Below are 12,852 nucleotides of genomic sequence, written 5' to 3'. Positions count from 1 at the left end.
CTCTCCTGTGACCTGTTGGTTCCATAAGGTCAGAGCTTCTGCCTATGCTGTTTCAGTTCCGCCTACCTTGACAATTACCCAACACCCCTTGGCGGGGAACCAGGTGAATGTCACCTGCCAGGTGAACGAGTTCTACCCCCAGCGCCTACAGCTGACCTGGTTGGAGAACGGAAATGTGTCCCGAATGGACATGACCTCGACCCTCATAGAGAACAAGGACGGGACCTTTAACCAGACGAGCTGGCTCCTGGTGAACTCATCTGCCCACAGGGAGGCTGTACTGCTCACCTGCCAGGTGGAGCATGACGGACAGCTGGCGGTCACCAAAAACCACATCCTGGAGGCCTCTGCTCCCCAGAAGAACCAGGATGCAGATGAACCTCTTGGTGAGGCCTCCACTCCAACTGACCCAGTTCTTTACCTTTTTTATTTAATATTAAAGGTAGTAATTCATGCTTATTATAGAACAATCTAGAAATCAATAGGTGTAAAATAGAATTTTAAAATAAGTTCCCTCCCCCAAATCCCACACCCCCAAGAGTGACCACTGGTAAGAGTTTGGCATATTCTTTATAGATCTCTTGACATAAATATCCATGAAAGAAAGTAGGAAGGAGGGAGAGCATCCTGTTCATAGAGTCCTGCCTCTTGCTCTCTTCAACTAACAGTAATTATGTTCCTCTTTTCCCTGTCCAACCACCCACCTCCCTCCTCCTTGTTCTTTCTAACCTCTGCTTAGTCTCTCTCCAGCCTAGACTTTTCCATCCGTATCAGTAACATCACCCCAGTAGACACCTGCACCTAATACTCTGTGAAATTTTGGAAGGGTAGCCCTGAGGATATGAAGTTTGAGTCTGAACCTGGCACCCAGGTGACCATGAGTGGTCACTGCACAGGGCTCCTTTGTCCCCTGATTTGTGACAATGGACTAGTAATGATCACAGTTGCTCACTGAACATTTTCTAAATGCAGATCTCAGTTCAGCTGTGATCTCTTTTCCTGCTTCAACAACCCAGAGGGTTTGGAGTTTAACAGAAGAGACTCAGGGAGAAATGGGGGACGGGGGATGCTGTTGAAGATTTGTTGCCTTTAGTTCAGATGATTGGGCTAAACTAATAAAGGTGAATCTGAGTCCCTGAGCACAGGAACCACCAGCCTTTATAACAGATATGTGCTAATTAAAGACAGGTTCCCCCTCAGCTGGGCATTGTCCCAAGGACAGTCCCCCTTTCTATGAATAAAACATGTCTTATAGGCTGTCATGTAACATCAAGAGAGGGTCAAGTCACATCCAGGAGTCTTTCCTCCAGAAGACCTTTCAAAGTCCCATGTTCCTTCCAACATGCCCGTGGTGTTGTCCTCATCTTCGGGGTCAATGCTGGGTCACTGAGTGGCCATGTCCCTGGCTGCTGGAAGAATAAAGAGAGGAAGGGGAGAACAAACAACTTCTCTTAAACAAGAGATATAGAGAAGTTGCATAATTGTGTTCACTTTAACTTACTCCTGTGTGCACAACCAGTTGTCAGTGGAGTCCACAATTGTGTGGTCATACGGTTAAGGACCTTGATTTCCTACAAAACTAATACCAGTGCACACTTAATGTATAATCAATATTAATTCCCTAATATCATTTAAAATGGAGTATAAATTCAAATTTTCCAAAATATATTTTATTGTTGTTTTGGTGCACCAAAATTGTTTTTAATTCATCTGTAAGTTCTTGGCAAAAATTTTCCATGACTCCATCTGGGCCTCGAGCTTCTATTTTTTTATTTGAAAAAGAATTTGAGTTGTTTAAGACTATTCAGATTATTCACTTCATATAGTGTGAGCTGTGGTATGTTCTGCTTTTTGAGGTATTTGTTCCATTGTCTCTAAGTTGTCAAATTTCTGCCTGTATAGTTGTTCATAACATTCCCTAACTATCCTTTTGATGTCTGAAGGGTCTGTAGTGATGTCCTCTGTTTCATTCCTGATATTGGAAATGTGTCATTCATTTTTTCTTTGCAGTTGTACTAGAAGTTTTTCAATTTTATTGGTCTTTTAAAAGAACCCACTCTTTTTTTTTCTCTTATTAGTCATCAATTTTATACACATCAATGTATACATGCCAATGCCAATCACCCAGTTCATCACACCACCACCCCCAAACCCCTTCCGCTTTTCCCCCTTGTTGTCCATACGTTTGTTCTCTACATATGTGTCTCAATTTCTGCCCTGCAAACCAGTTCATCTGTACCATTTTTCTAGGTTCCACATATATGCATTAATATACGATATTTGTTTTCCTCTTTCTGACTTACTTCACTCTGTATGACAGTCTCTAGATCCATCCACGTCTCAACAAATGACCCAATTTTGTTCCTTTTTATGGCTGAGTAATATTCCGTTGTATATATGTACCACACCTTCTTTATCCATTCGTCTGTCAATGAGCATTTAGGTTGCTTCCATGACCTGGCTATTGTAAATAATGCTGCAGTGAACATTGTGGTGCATGTGTCTTTTTGATTATGGTTTTCTCTGGGTATATGCCCAGTAGCAGGATTGCTGGATCGTATGGTAATTCTATTTTTAGTTTTTAAGGAACCTCCATACTGTTCTCCGTAGTGGCTGTATCAATTTACATTCCCACCAACAGTGCAAGAGGGTTCCCTTTCCTCCACACCCTCTCCAGCATTTGTTGTTTGTAGATTTTCTGATGAAGCCCATTCTAACTAGTGTGAGGTGATACCTCATTGTAGTTTGTATTTGCATTTCTCTAATGATTAGTGATGTTGAGCAGATTTTCATGTGCTTCTTGGCCATCTGTATGTCTTCTTTAGAGAAATGTCTATTTAGGTCTTCTGCCTATTTTTGGATTGGGTTGTTTGTTTTTCTAATATTGAGCTGTATGAGCTGTTTATATATTTTGGAGATTAATCCTTTGTCCGTTGATTTGTTAGCAAATATTTTCTCCCATTCTGAGGGTTGTCTTTTCATCTTGTTTATGGCTTCCTTTGCTGTGCAAAAGCTTTTAAGTTTCATTAGGTCCCATTTGTTTATTTCTGTTTTTATTTCCATTACTCTAAGAGGTGGATCAAAAAAGGTCTTGCTGTGTTTTATGTCAGAGTGTTCTTCCTATGTTTTCCACCAAGAGTTTTATAGTGTCCGGTCTTACATTTAGGTCTCTAATCCCTTTTGAGTTTATTTTTGTGTATGGTGTTAGGGAGTGTTCTAATTTCATTCTTTTACAGGTAGCTGTCCAGTTTTCCCAGAACCACTTACTGAAGTCTTTTCTCCACTGTATATCCTTGCCTCCTTTGTCATAGATTAGTTGACCATAGGTGCATGGGTTTATCTCTGGGCTTTCAGTCTTGTTCCATTGATCTATGTGTCTGTTTTTGTGCCAGTACCATATTGTCTAGATTGCTGTAGCTTTGTAGTATAGTCTGAAGTCAGGGAGTCTGATTCCTCCAGCTCCGTTTTTCTCCCTCTAGACTGCTTTGGCTATTTGGGGTCTTTTGTGTCTCCATACAAAATTTAAGATTTTTTGTTCTAGTTCTATAAAAACTGCCATTGGTAATTTGATGGTGTTTCCATTGAATATGTAGATTGCTTTGGGTACTATAGTCATTTTCACAATATTGATTCTTCCAATCCAAGAATATGGTATATCTCTCCATCTGTTGGTATCATCTTTAATTTCTTTTATCAGTGTCTTATAGTTTCTGCATACAGGTCTCTTGTCTCCGTAGGTAGGTTTATTCCTAGGTATTTTATTCTTTTTGTTGCAGTGGTAAATGGGAGTGTTTCCTTAATTTCTCTTTCAGATTTTTCATCATTAGTGTATAAGAATGCAAGAGATTTCTGTGCATTAATTTTGTATCCTGCAACTTTGCCAAATTCATTGATTAGCTCTAGTAGTTTTCTGGTAGCATCTTTAGGACTCTCTACTTATAGTATCATGTCATCTGTAAAGAGTGACAGTTTTACTTCTTCTTTTCCAATTTATATTCCTTTTATTTCTTGTTCTTCTGTGATTGACGTGGCTAGGACTTCCAAAACTATGTTGAATAATAGTGGTGAAAGTGGACATCCTTGTCTTGTTCCTGAACCTAGAGGAAATGCTTTCATTTTTTCACCATTGAGAATGATGTTTGCTGTGGGTTTGTCATATATAGCCTTTATTATGTTTGGGTAGCTTCCCTCTATGCCCACTTTCTGGAGAGTTTTTATATAAATCAGTGTTGAATTTTGTCAAAAGCTTTCTCTGCATCTCTTGAGATGATCATATGGTTTTTATTCTTAAGTTTGTTAATATATTGTATCACATTGATTGATTTGCATTTGTTGAAGTATTCTTGCATCCCGGGGATAAAGCCCACTTGATCGTGGTGTATGATCCTTTTAATGTGCTGTTGGATTCTGTTTGCTAGTATTTTGTTGAGGACTTTTGTATCTATATTCATCAGTGATATTGGTTTGTAATTTTCTTTTTCTGTAGTATCTTTGTCTGGTTTTGGTATCAGGGTGATGGTGGCCTCATAGAATGAGTTTGGGAGTGTTCCTTCCTCCGCAATTTTTTGGAAGAGTTTGAAAAGGATGGGTGTTATCTCTTCTCTGAATGTTTGATCTGGTCCTGGACTTTTGTTTGTTGGAAGATTTTTAATCACAGTTTCAATTTCATTACTTTGATGGTCTGTTCATATTTTCTGTTTCTTTCTGGTTCAGCCTTGGAAGGTTATACCTTTCTAAGAATTTGTCCATTTCTTCCAGGTTGTCCATTTTATTGCCATTGACTTCCTTGTAGTAGTCTCTTAGGATTCTTTTTATTTCTGCGGTGTCTGTTATAACTTCTCCTTTTTCATTTCTACTTTTATTGATTTGAGCCCTCTCCCTCTTTTTCTTGATGAGTCTGGCTACTGGTTTATCAATTTTGTTTATCTTCTCCAAGAACCAGCTTTTAGTTTTATTGATCTTTGTTATTGTTTTCTTTGTTTCTATTTCATTTATTTTCTGCTCTGATCTTTATGATTTCTTTCCTTTTGCTAACTTTGGGCTTTGTTTGTTCTTCTTTCTCTAGTTCACTTAGGTGTAAGGTTAGATTGTTTATTTGAGATTTTTCTTGTTTCTTGAGGTAGGCTTGTATAGCTATAAATTTCGCTCTTAGAACTGCTTTTGCTGCATCCCACATGTTTTGGATCACCGTGTTTTCATTGTCATTTGTCTCTAGGTATTTTTTGATTTCCTCTTTGATTTCTTCAGTTATCTCTTGGTTATTTAGTGAGGTATTGTTTAGCTTCCGTGTTTTTGTGTTTTTTACAGTTTTTCCCCTGTAATTCATTTCTAATCTCATAGCACTGTGGTCAGAAAAGAAGCTTGATATGATTTCAATTTTCTTAAATTTACTGAGACTTGATTTGTGACCCAAGATGTGATCTCTCCTGGAGAATGTTCCCTGCACATTTGAGAAGAAAGTATAATCTGCTGTTTTTGGATGGAATGTCCTATAAATACCAATTATATCTATCTGGTCTATTGTGTCATTTAAAGCTTCTGTTTCCTTATTTACTTTCATTTAGGATGATCGGTCCATTGGTGTAAGTGAGCTGTTAAAGTCCCCGCATTATTATTGTGTTACTATCGCTCTCCTCTTTTAACTGTTAGCAGTTGCCTTATGTACTGAGGTGCTCCTATGTTGGGTGCATATATATTTATAATTGTTATATCTTCTTCTTGGATTGATCCTTTGATCATTATGTAATGTCCTTCTTTGTCTCTTTTAACATTCTTTATTTTAAAGCCTATTTTATCTAATATAAGTATTGCTACTCCAGCTTCCCCTTGATTTCCATTTGCATGGAATATCTTTTACCATCCCCTCACTTGCAGTGTGTATGTGTCCCTAGGTCTGAAGTTGGTCTCTTGTAGACAGCATATATATGGATCTTGTTTTGTATCCATTCAGCGAGCCTGTGTCTTTTGGTTGGAGCATTTAATCCATTCACTTTTAAGGTAATTATAGATACATATGTTCATATGACGATTTTCTTAATTGTTTTGGGTTTGTTTCTGTAGGTCCTTTTCTTCTCTTGTGTTTCCCACTTAGAGAAGTTCCTTTAGCATTTATTGTAAAGCTGGTTTGGTGGTGCTGAATTCTCTTAGCTTTTGCTTGTCTGTAAAGCTTTTGATTTCTCTGTTGAATCTGAATGAGATCCTTGCTGGGTAGAATAATCTTGGTTGTAGTTTCTTCCCTTTCATCACTTTAAGTATATCATGCCACTCCCTTCTGGCTTGTAGAGTTTCTGCTGAGAAATCAGCTGTTAACCTTATGGGAGTTTCCTTGTATATTATTTGTCGTTTTTCCCTTGCTGCTTTCAATAAATTTTCTTTGTCTTTAATTTTTGCCAGTTTGATTACTATGTGTCTCGGCATGTTTCTCCTTGGGTTTATCCTGTATGGGACTCTCTGTGCTTCCTGGACTTGGGTGGCTATTTCCTTTCCCATATTAGGGAAGTTTTCGACTATAATCTCTTCAAATATTTTCTCTGGTCCTTTCTCTCTCTCTTCTCCTTCTGGGACCCATATAATGTGAATGTTGTTGCATTTAATGTTGTCCCAGAAGTCTCTTAGGCTGTCTTCATTTCTTTTCATTCTTTTTTCTTTATTCTGTTCCATAGCGGTGAATTCCACCATTTCTGTCTTCCAGGTCACTTATCCGTTCTTCTGCCTCAGTTATTCTGCTATTGATTCCTTCTAGTGTAGTTTTCATTTCAGTTATTGAATTGTTCATCTCTGTTTGTTTGTTCTTTAATTCTTCTAGGTCTTTGTTAAACATTTCTTGCATCTTCTCGATCTTTGCCTCCATTCTTTTTCTGAGGTCCTGGATCATCTTCACTATCATTATTCTGAATTCTTTTTCTGGAAGGTTGCCTATCTCCACTTCATTTAGTTGTTTTTCTTGTTCCTTCATCTGGTACGTAGCCCTCTGCCTTTCATCTTGTCTATCTTTCTGTGAATGTGGTTTTTGTTCCACAGGCTGCAGGATTGTAGTTCTTCTTGCTTCTGCTGTCTGCCTTCTGGTGGATAAGGCTATGTCAGAACCCACTCTTTGTTTCAGTTATTTTCTCTATTGTTTATCTGTTTTCATTTTCACTGATTTTTCTTCTTTCTTTATTATTTCCTCCCTTCTGCTTGCTTTGGGTTTATTTTGCTCCTTCATTTCTCATTTCTTGAGGCAGGAATTTAGATTATTGATTTAGACTTTTTCTTTTTCCTAGTGTCACACCTGTGTCTCCTCTTGGTTCCTGACTATGTTCTTCCTCCAGTCCTCAGGTCCCTAGACAGTCTGCCTCCTCTTCCACCTCAGGGTCCTTCTATGCTTGTCCCTTGTGTTATTTCTAGGGTTCAAGTTGTAATGAATGAGGAGATTAGGAGAGAAGAGTCCATGCCATCTTGTCTGGCATGGCCTGTAAATGCTTTTTAATCTTCCATCTTCTGCTCAGGCTCAACCAGGGCTGGTACTTCTGGGTGCTGCAGGGTGCTTGACCCATGATGCTTGTTAGTGTAGTAAAGCTGGAAATGTTTTTTGGAGCACCTAGGTTGACAGGCTGAAGAGAAGTGTAAGATGCTGATGTGATCTTTCTCCCCGGATCCAAAGCCTACCCCGGGCATCTGAGGGCTCCAGCCACTGCAGGCCTGCGTCCAGTGGGTCTGGTGTGAGGATGCACATCTTATTGTTTGTTTTTATGGTATTGGGGTTTTTTTAACAATATTTCTAGCCTAATGAAATATTCTAGACTAATATTTCCCTAGTACAGCATAAATCAAGATGTTAACGGAGTCTTTGGTTGGTTGGTTGGTTTTGATAGTGGGAGAAATGTTCTGAGCCCTCTAATTCTTTGGTTCTCTTTTGTCTTTCAGGAATCTAAATCCCTCCCTCCTGCTTTTTTCTTTTCCCTTTACCTCTCAATTACCATCAGCACGTCTTCCTTCTTTTCAAGTTTTCTACCCAGAAGTTATGCACTTTAACTCATGCATATCCATTTATTCACATCTGTTCTCCTTGAATTAGGTTCCTATAGTCAGTGTAAGTAATTACCACATTTAGTGATTTAATACAAGACAACTGCATTATCATTCAGTTGTAGAGGTCAGAAGTCTACAGTGGGTGGCTGGGCTCTAGAGAAGAATCCATTTCCTTGCCTTTTCCAACTCCCAGAGGTGTCCACACTCCTTGGCAAAGGGCCTCACATCAGGCTGACCTCTGCTTCTGGCATCACATCTCCTCCAACTGTTCTGCCTCAATCTTTTACTTATAAGAATCTTTGTGATTACATGGCCTCCACTAGGAAAATGTGCCCATCTCAAGATCCTTAACAAATCACTACTGCTAATCCCTTTTGACATGTAAGGTAACATATGCACAGATTCTGGGGATTCTGTTCCAACCCTTTTAAATCACACATACTTTTAAACCCCTTTCTATGATCTGTGCTCCTTAGGACACTTTTCCAATATTTTCAAAGTTTAGACAAATTTATATTGGTGGTGGTATTTCCAAATAACTCTAGCTGCCTTGTCTATTTCTCCATAATTTTCCTGGTGCCTGGTTGAAGATGGGATGGCAACCTAGAGAAAGACTACTAGGTTTTGCTGAATTTTCTCTTGTCTCACAGTCATTTTCACTTCTGACATTTTCTCTTCAAGTAATAACACGCTTGCAGCCTGAGAAAAGAGAGTAGGAGAATGAGGGACTCCTGTATGCTGATTTCTGCCTCAAGCTTGAGCCCAGGATGCAGGTCAAAGCCTCAGAGTGCTGATGGGCCCAGGTGGCCTCAGATGGAGTAAGTCGAGGCCCCTGGGAATGGCTCCTGTGTGATCCCTCTAATCGCTCCTCTTGTCCCTTGATGATTTCCAGGCCCAGAGCTGTCTTCTCCTCTCCTAGTAGTTCTCCTCCTAGGCCCCAAGGTGCTGCTGGTGGTCGGTGTCTCTGTCATCTTTGTCCACAGGAAGCATTGGGCCTGACTGTAAGTTGGGGTAGGAGGGAGGGCAGGACAAGGTCTGTCCTACATTACATAAGGTCAGTAAGGTAGCCAGCCCACAGGTCACACAGGGTCAGGGCCCACGTGGGGATAAGAGAAGGGGACACACTTCCCTCAATACCCTCAGGAGTATCCTGTTTCCCTCTAAGAGGTGGCCAACTCCCAGGAGGTGTGCGGGGTCCTGAAGGAGGTGGGCTGGATCAGGGGTTTTCAAAGGGTGTCTCTTAGCAGTTCTGTAAAGGAAGTGGGCAGAGGGTGCTGAATGAGGAGGAGCTGAGTGGGTGGTTCCCTTGGAGACCATTTCTAGACATTTGAGTCCTGGAGCTCCTTGGGGCAAAAAGAATCCACATTTTCAGGTAATGTTGAGAACTCTGGATTGGCTATTCTGAGAGCGGCTTCTGCTCTGACCCTCCATGTGACAGAATAGAAGGGCTGGGGATGGGGCATCAGACCTGGGGAGGAGGCTGAGGGATCAGAGTGCTATCCCAGGGGCTGCTCATCCTCTCAAGACAGGCATCCCAGGAGGAGAACACCTGGGCATATAGGAGGCATGCAAGGAACGTTTCCTGAGTGATGAGCAGATAATTAAATATGGACATGTTTCTCACAGCTCCTTCCTTCCTCCCTGCTCGTGTCACCCTCAGTGTCTGCTGCTTCCTTCCCTTCCTGAGGGGCCCAGCCCAGGAGAAGGACTCAACTGGGAGCTTCCATGACTCTGCTCCAAATGCCTCCCCTCCATGGAGACTTGCCTGCCCACATGCCCCTGAAGCCACCAGAGCTGTGTCTTCATACATGGTCCTGAGCAAGGATCATGGGAAGTAGCTCTGGGGGCTGACTCAGGACATTTCCCTGGAATGTGAGAAATAAGTCAGATCAACACAGATCAGGTTATCTCTCATCCATCACCTTGGACTCGGCCATGAACTACACAATAATGCCCTGTGCTGAGGAGTTATTCTGTCCTCTGGATTCCTGCCTTCACCTGACTCCCCACCCTTTGAGGTGCCTCTTTAGTACAAATGACTCCCCATCTTAGTTTTAAGAAAAATTTTTCTCCTTCCTCGTTGTCTAAATAGCCAACTTCTCAAACCCAGAAAATATTGTTCCCTCCTCTCTCCATGATGGGAAGAGTAGTTTTTCTATAATCTTGCATCCTTCCCAACCCTATTGCTCATGGTAAGTATACTGTGTCCAGAAGCCTGGAGTCATCCTTGATTTCTCTTTCTTTTATATCACGTATTCAATTCTGCCTTCAAAATGTTTATGCCCAGTGGTCAGATGGAACTCTTTAACAATTGACTATCCAAAAAGAAAAAAAAAAATAAAGAAAATTTATTGGTATGAATACTCCCAATGTGGTCATTTTCAAGTTAGCAACAGTTTAACAACTAGTTTGCAAAATTCCTGAAAACGTAAATATCAGCTCTCATGAGCCAGTCCAATCCCCTCCAGCACACTTCTTAATTGCATCCATGATCTTCACATTCTCACCCCCACCACTGCTCCCTGGTCCCAGCCACCATCATCTCTTCCTGAACCATTGCTATAGTCTCTGACTGGCTTTCCTGTTTCAGCCTCAGTGATTCCTTGGGAATGTAAGTCAAATCCTATCATTCCTCTGCTTCCTCCTCCAACATGTCTGCCTGGCTCACTCTCTTCCTTCATTCCAGCCTCTGCTCAAATATCACTTTATCAAAGGCATCTTCCATATACCATCCTGTATAAAGTATCAGTTCCTCTCTCAGCCTTGCATTCTATGACTTCTTAACCTGATTAACTTGTTTCCTGAACACTTATTACCATCTGACATACAAAGCATCGGCAGTTCTCACTTTGCATGGTAGAGAAGGACCATAAAATTACTGTGTAAACTGAATCATGGAAAGTGATCTCAGTAATCAATGGGATAAATAAAGATTGTTCTGTGATCATTAAAATTTGATTTCAAAATATTAGGAACTCTCTTACTGTCAGCTACTAATAATATGTAGTTTGAAAAATTAGAAACACTGAGAAATAAAGCAATTTATTTCTTTATAAAAACTTATCCAAAGTGTTTGAACAGTTCTTGCCTTCTTCTTCTTGCATAATTTATAATATAAGAGCATCTTTTGTACAACTTGGTGAATTATGCTCCTTGCGAAGTTTGGATCCGTTTCCAACATTTTATGCCTTGTAATCTCAATGCTGTGAAATCTTTACAAACTTTCTTTAATTCAAAGTATTTGCTGTTGTCACTTCCTCTGGGACATTTTCACTCTTTTCCTCACCACCACTTTCCTCATTTATGTGGTAAGTTTGACTTTACTAAGTTCTTCTGATTGCGTATCTAGAATCTTTCTAACACTATTAAGGTATCTTGGTCAGCTATTTCTTTTGTAATCCATTTATATTGTTTGAATATAACTTCTCGCATCATCATATTTTGTCTCTCCATGGCACTTTCATCTTTGTTGCCAGTTCCCTTTTATAATTATTCACTTTTGTAAATGTCATGTGGGTTTATCACTGGGAGACAGGAGAAAATACAACTACGTATTTTGCTGTCTGTGCCTAAACTGTGTAAGAGAGTCACAGTGACCAATCACTACAGACTTTCAAAGAATTGATATGATTGGATACTGATCACGATGAGCATCTGTTATTACATAATGATTTGTGGAATGAAGTATACTTAGCAGCAAAGTTGTACGTTATGTATCGTTCACAGTAAATTTCCTGTGGTGACTGAAATCTGAACCCTGTGTTGGGGGATTGATGTTATTTTACTAAACTGAAATTCATGCATCAGGCAAAATGAACACTGATTTATGTGTTATCTCTTCCTCAAACAGGACATCAGTTCTATGAGAAGGGACTCTGAATCCTCAGGTGCCAGAACAGTGACTGCCACATACTAGGCCATTGTTTAATTTAATAAATGAATGAATTAGTTTTTACCAGATGTTGGATTTCAAAATAAAAATTATGTAATTCAATCATCTGGCTCTTGTGTTCTAAAGTTTTTTCATTAAAGGTTAATCTCTCTTCTTTGTGTTCAGAAATCCTATCAAAAAATCAATATTCTTCAGAACCCAAGGAAGTGAAAAACCAGAAGAAAACAAAACCAAAAAGCAAAAACTGACATTGATACGAGTTTGTCAAAGGGGCTCAGAAACAAACTGAAAGAGGTCCCAATGGACAAACTTGGAACAATTTGGGCAAGAAATATTGGATATATAGATACACACATATATAGATATGTATATTTATGTATATATATATACACACACGTATATATGTATGTATATATATATATACACATATTCTGAATGTTTTTTTTTTTTTTTTTTTTTTTTGCTTGCTTGCTTGCTTTTTAGATACTCCATATAAAGTTGAATTCTCTTCAGGTACTGTTTTTAAAACAGTACTTAATGGACATAAAGGATATTATGAAAACAACATAGGTTTTGCTTCTATGGATCTTCTGGCACATTATAGTTTATACTGGCTGCATTTGCTTAGTTATATCACAGGATTTTTTGCTGTACGCGGGCCTCTCACTGTTGTGGCCTCTCCCGTTGCAGAGCACAGGCTCCGGACGCGCAGGCCCAGCGGCCATGGCTCACGGGCCCAGCCACTCCGCGGCACGCGGGATCTTCCCGGACCGGGGCACGAACCCGTATCCCCTGCATTGGCAGGCGGACTCTTAACCACTGCGCCACCAGGGAAGCCCTCTGAATGTTTTTGTCCCCTTAAAATTCACATTTTAGAATATTAATGCCCAATGTGACCATGTTAGAAGTTGGGGCATTTGGAACATGACTAGTTCATAAGGGCTCCTCTG

At 40.0% G+C, this 12,852-nt stretch overlaps 1 protein-coding gene across 1 annotated transcript in view; it reads left to right on the top strand.

Annotated features, from left to right (window-relative positions):
• The window catches only part of LOC103083900 (signal-regulatory protein beta-1 isoform 3-like), a 66,188-nt gene extending 57,179 nt beyond the window's left edge, over nt 1-9,009 (top strand). The window contains exons 6-8 of the mRNA XM_007465426.1: nt 57-386; nt 4,937-4,948; nt 8,903-9,009. Of these exons, the coding sequence (XP_007465488.1) occupies nt 57-386; nt 4,937-4,948; nt 8,903-9,009 (449 nt within the window). The remainder of the gene's footprint in view (nt 1-56; nt 387-4,936; nt 4,949-8,902) is intronic.
• The last annotated feature ends 3,843 nt before the right edge of the window (nt 9,010-12,852 follow it).

The sequence above is a fragment of the Lipotes vexillifer genome, unplaced genomic scaffold (genome assembly GCF_000442215.2).
Source record: "Lipotes vexillifer unplaced genomic scaffold, Lipotes_vexillifer_v1.1 scaffold875, whole genome shotgun sequence".
NCBI classification, from domain to species: Eukaryota; Metazoa; Chordata; class Mammalia; order Artiodactyla; family Lipotidae; genus Lipotes; species Lipotes vexillifer.
This window is presented reverse-complemented; position numbering and strand designations above follow the sequence as displayed.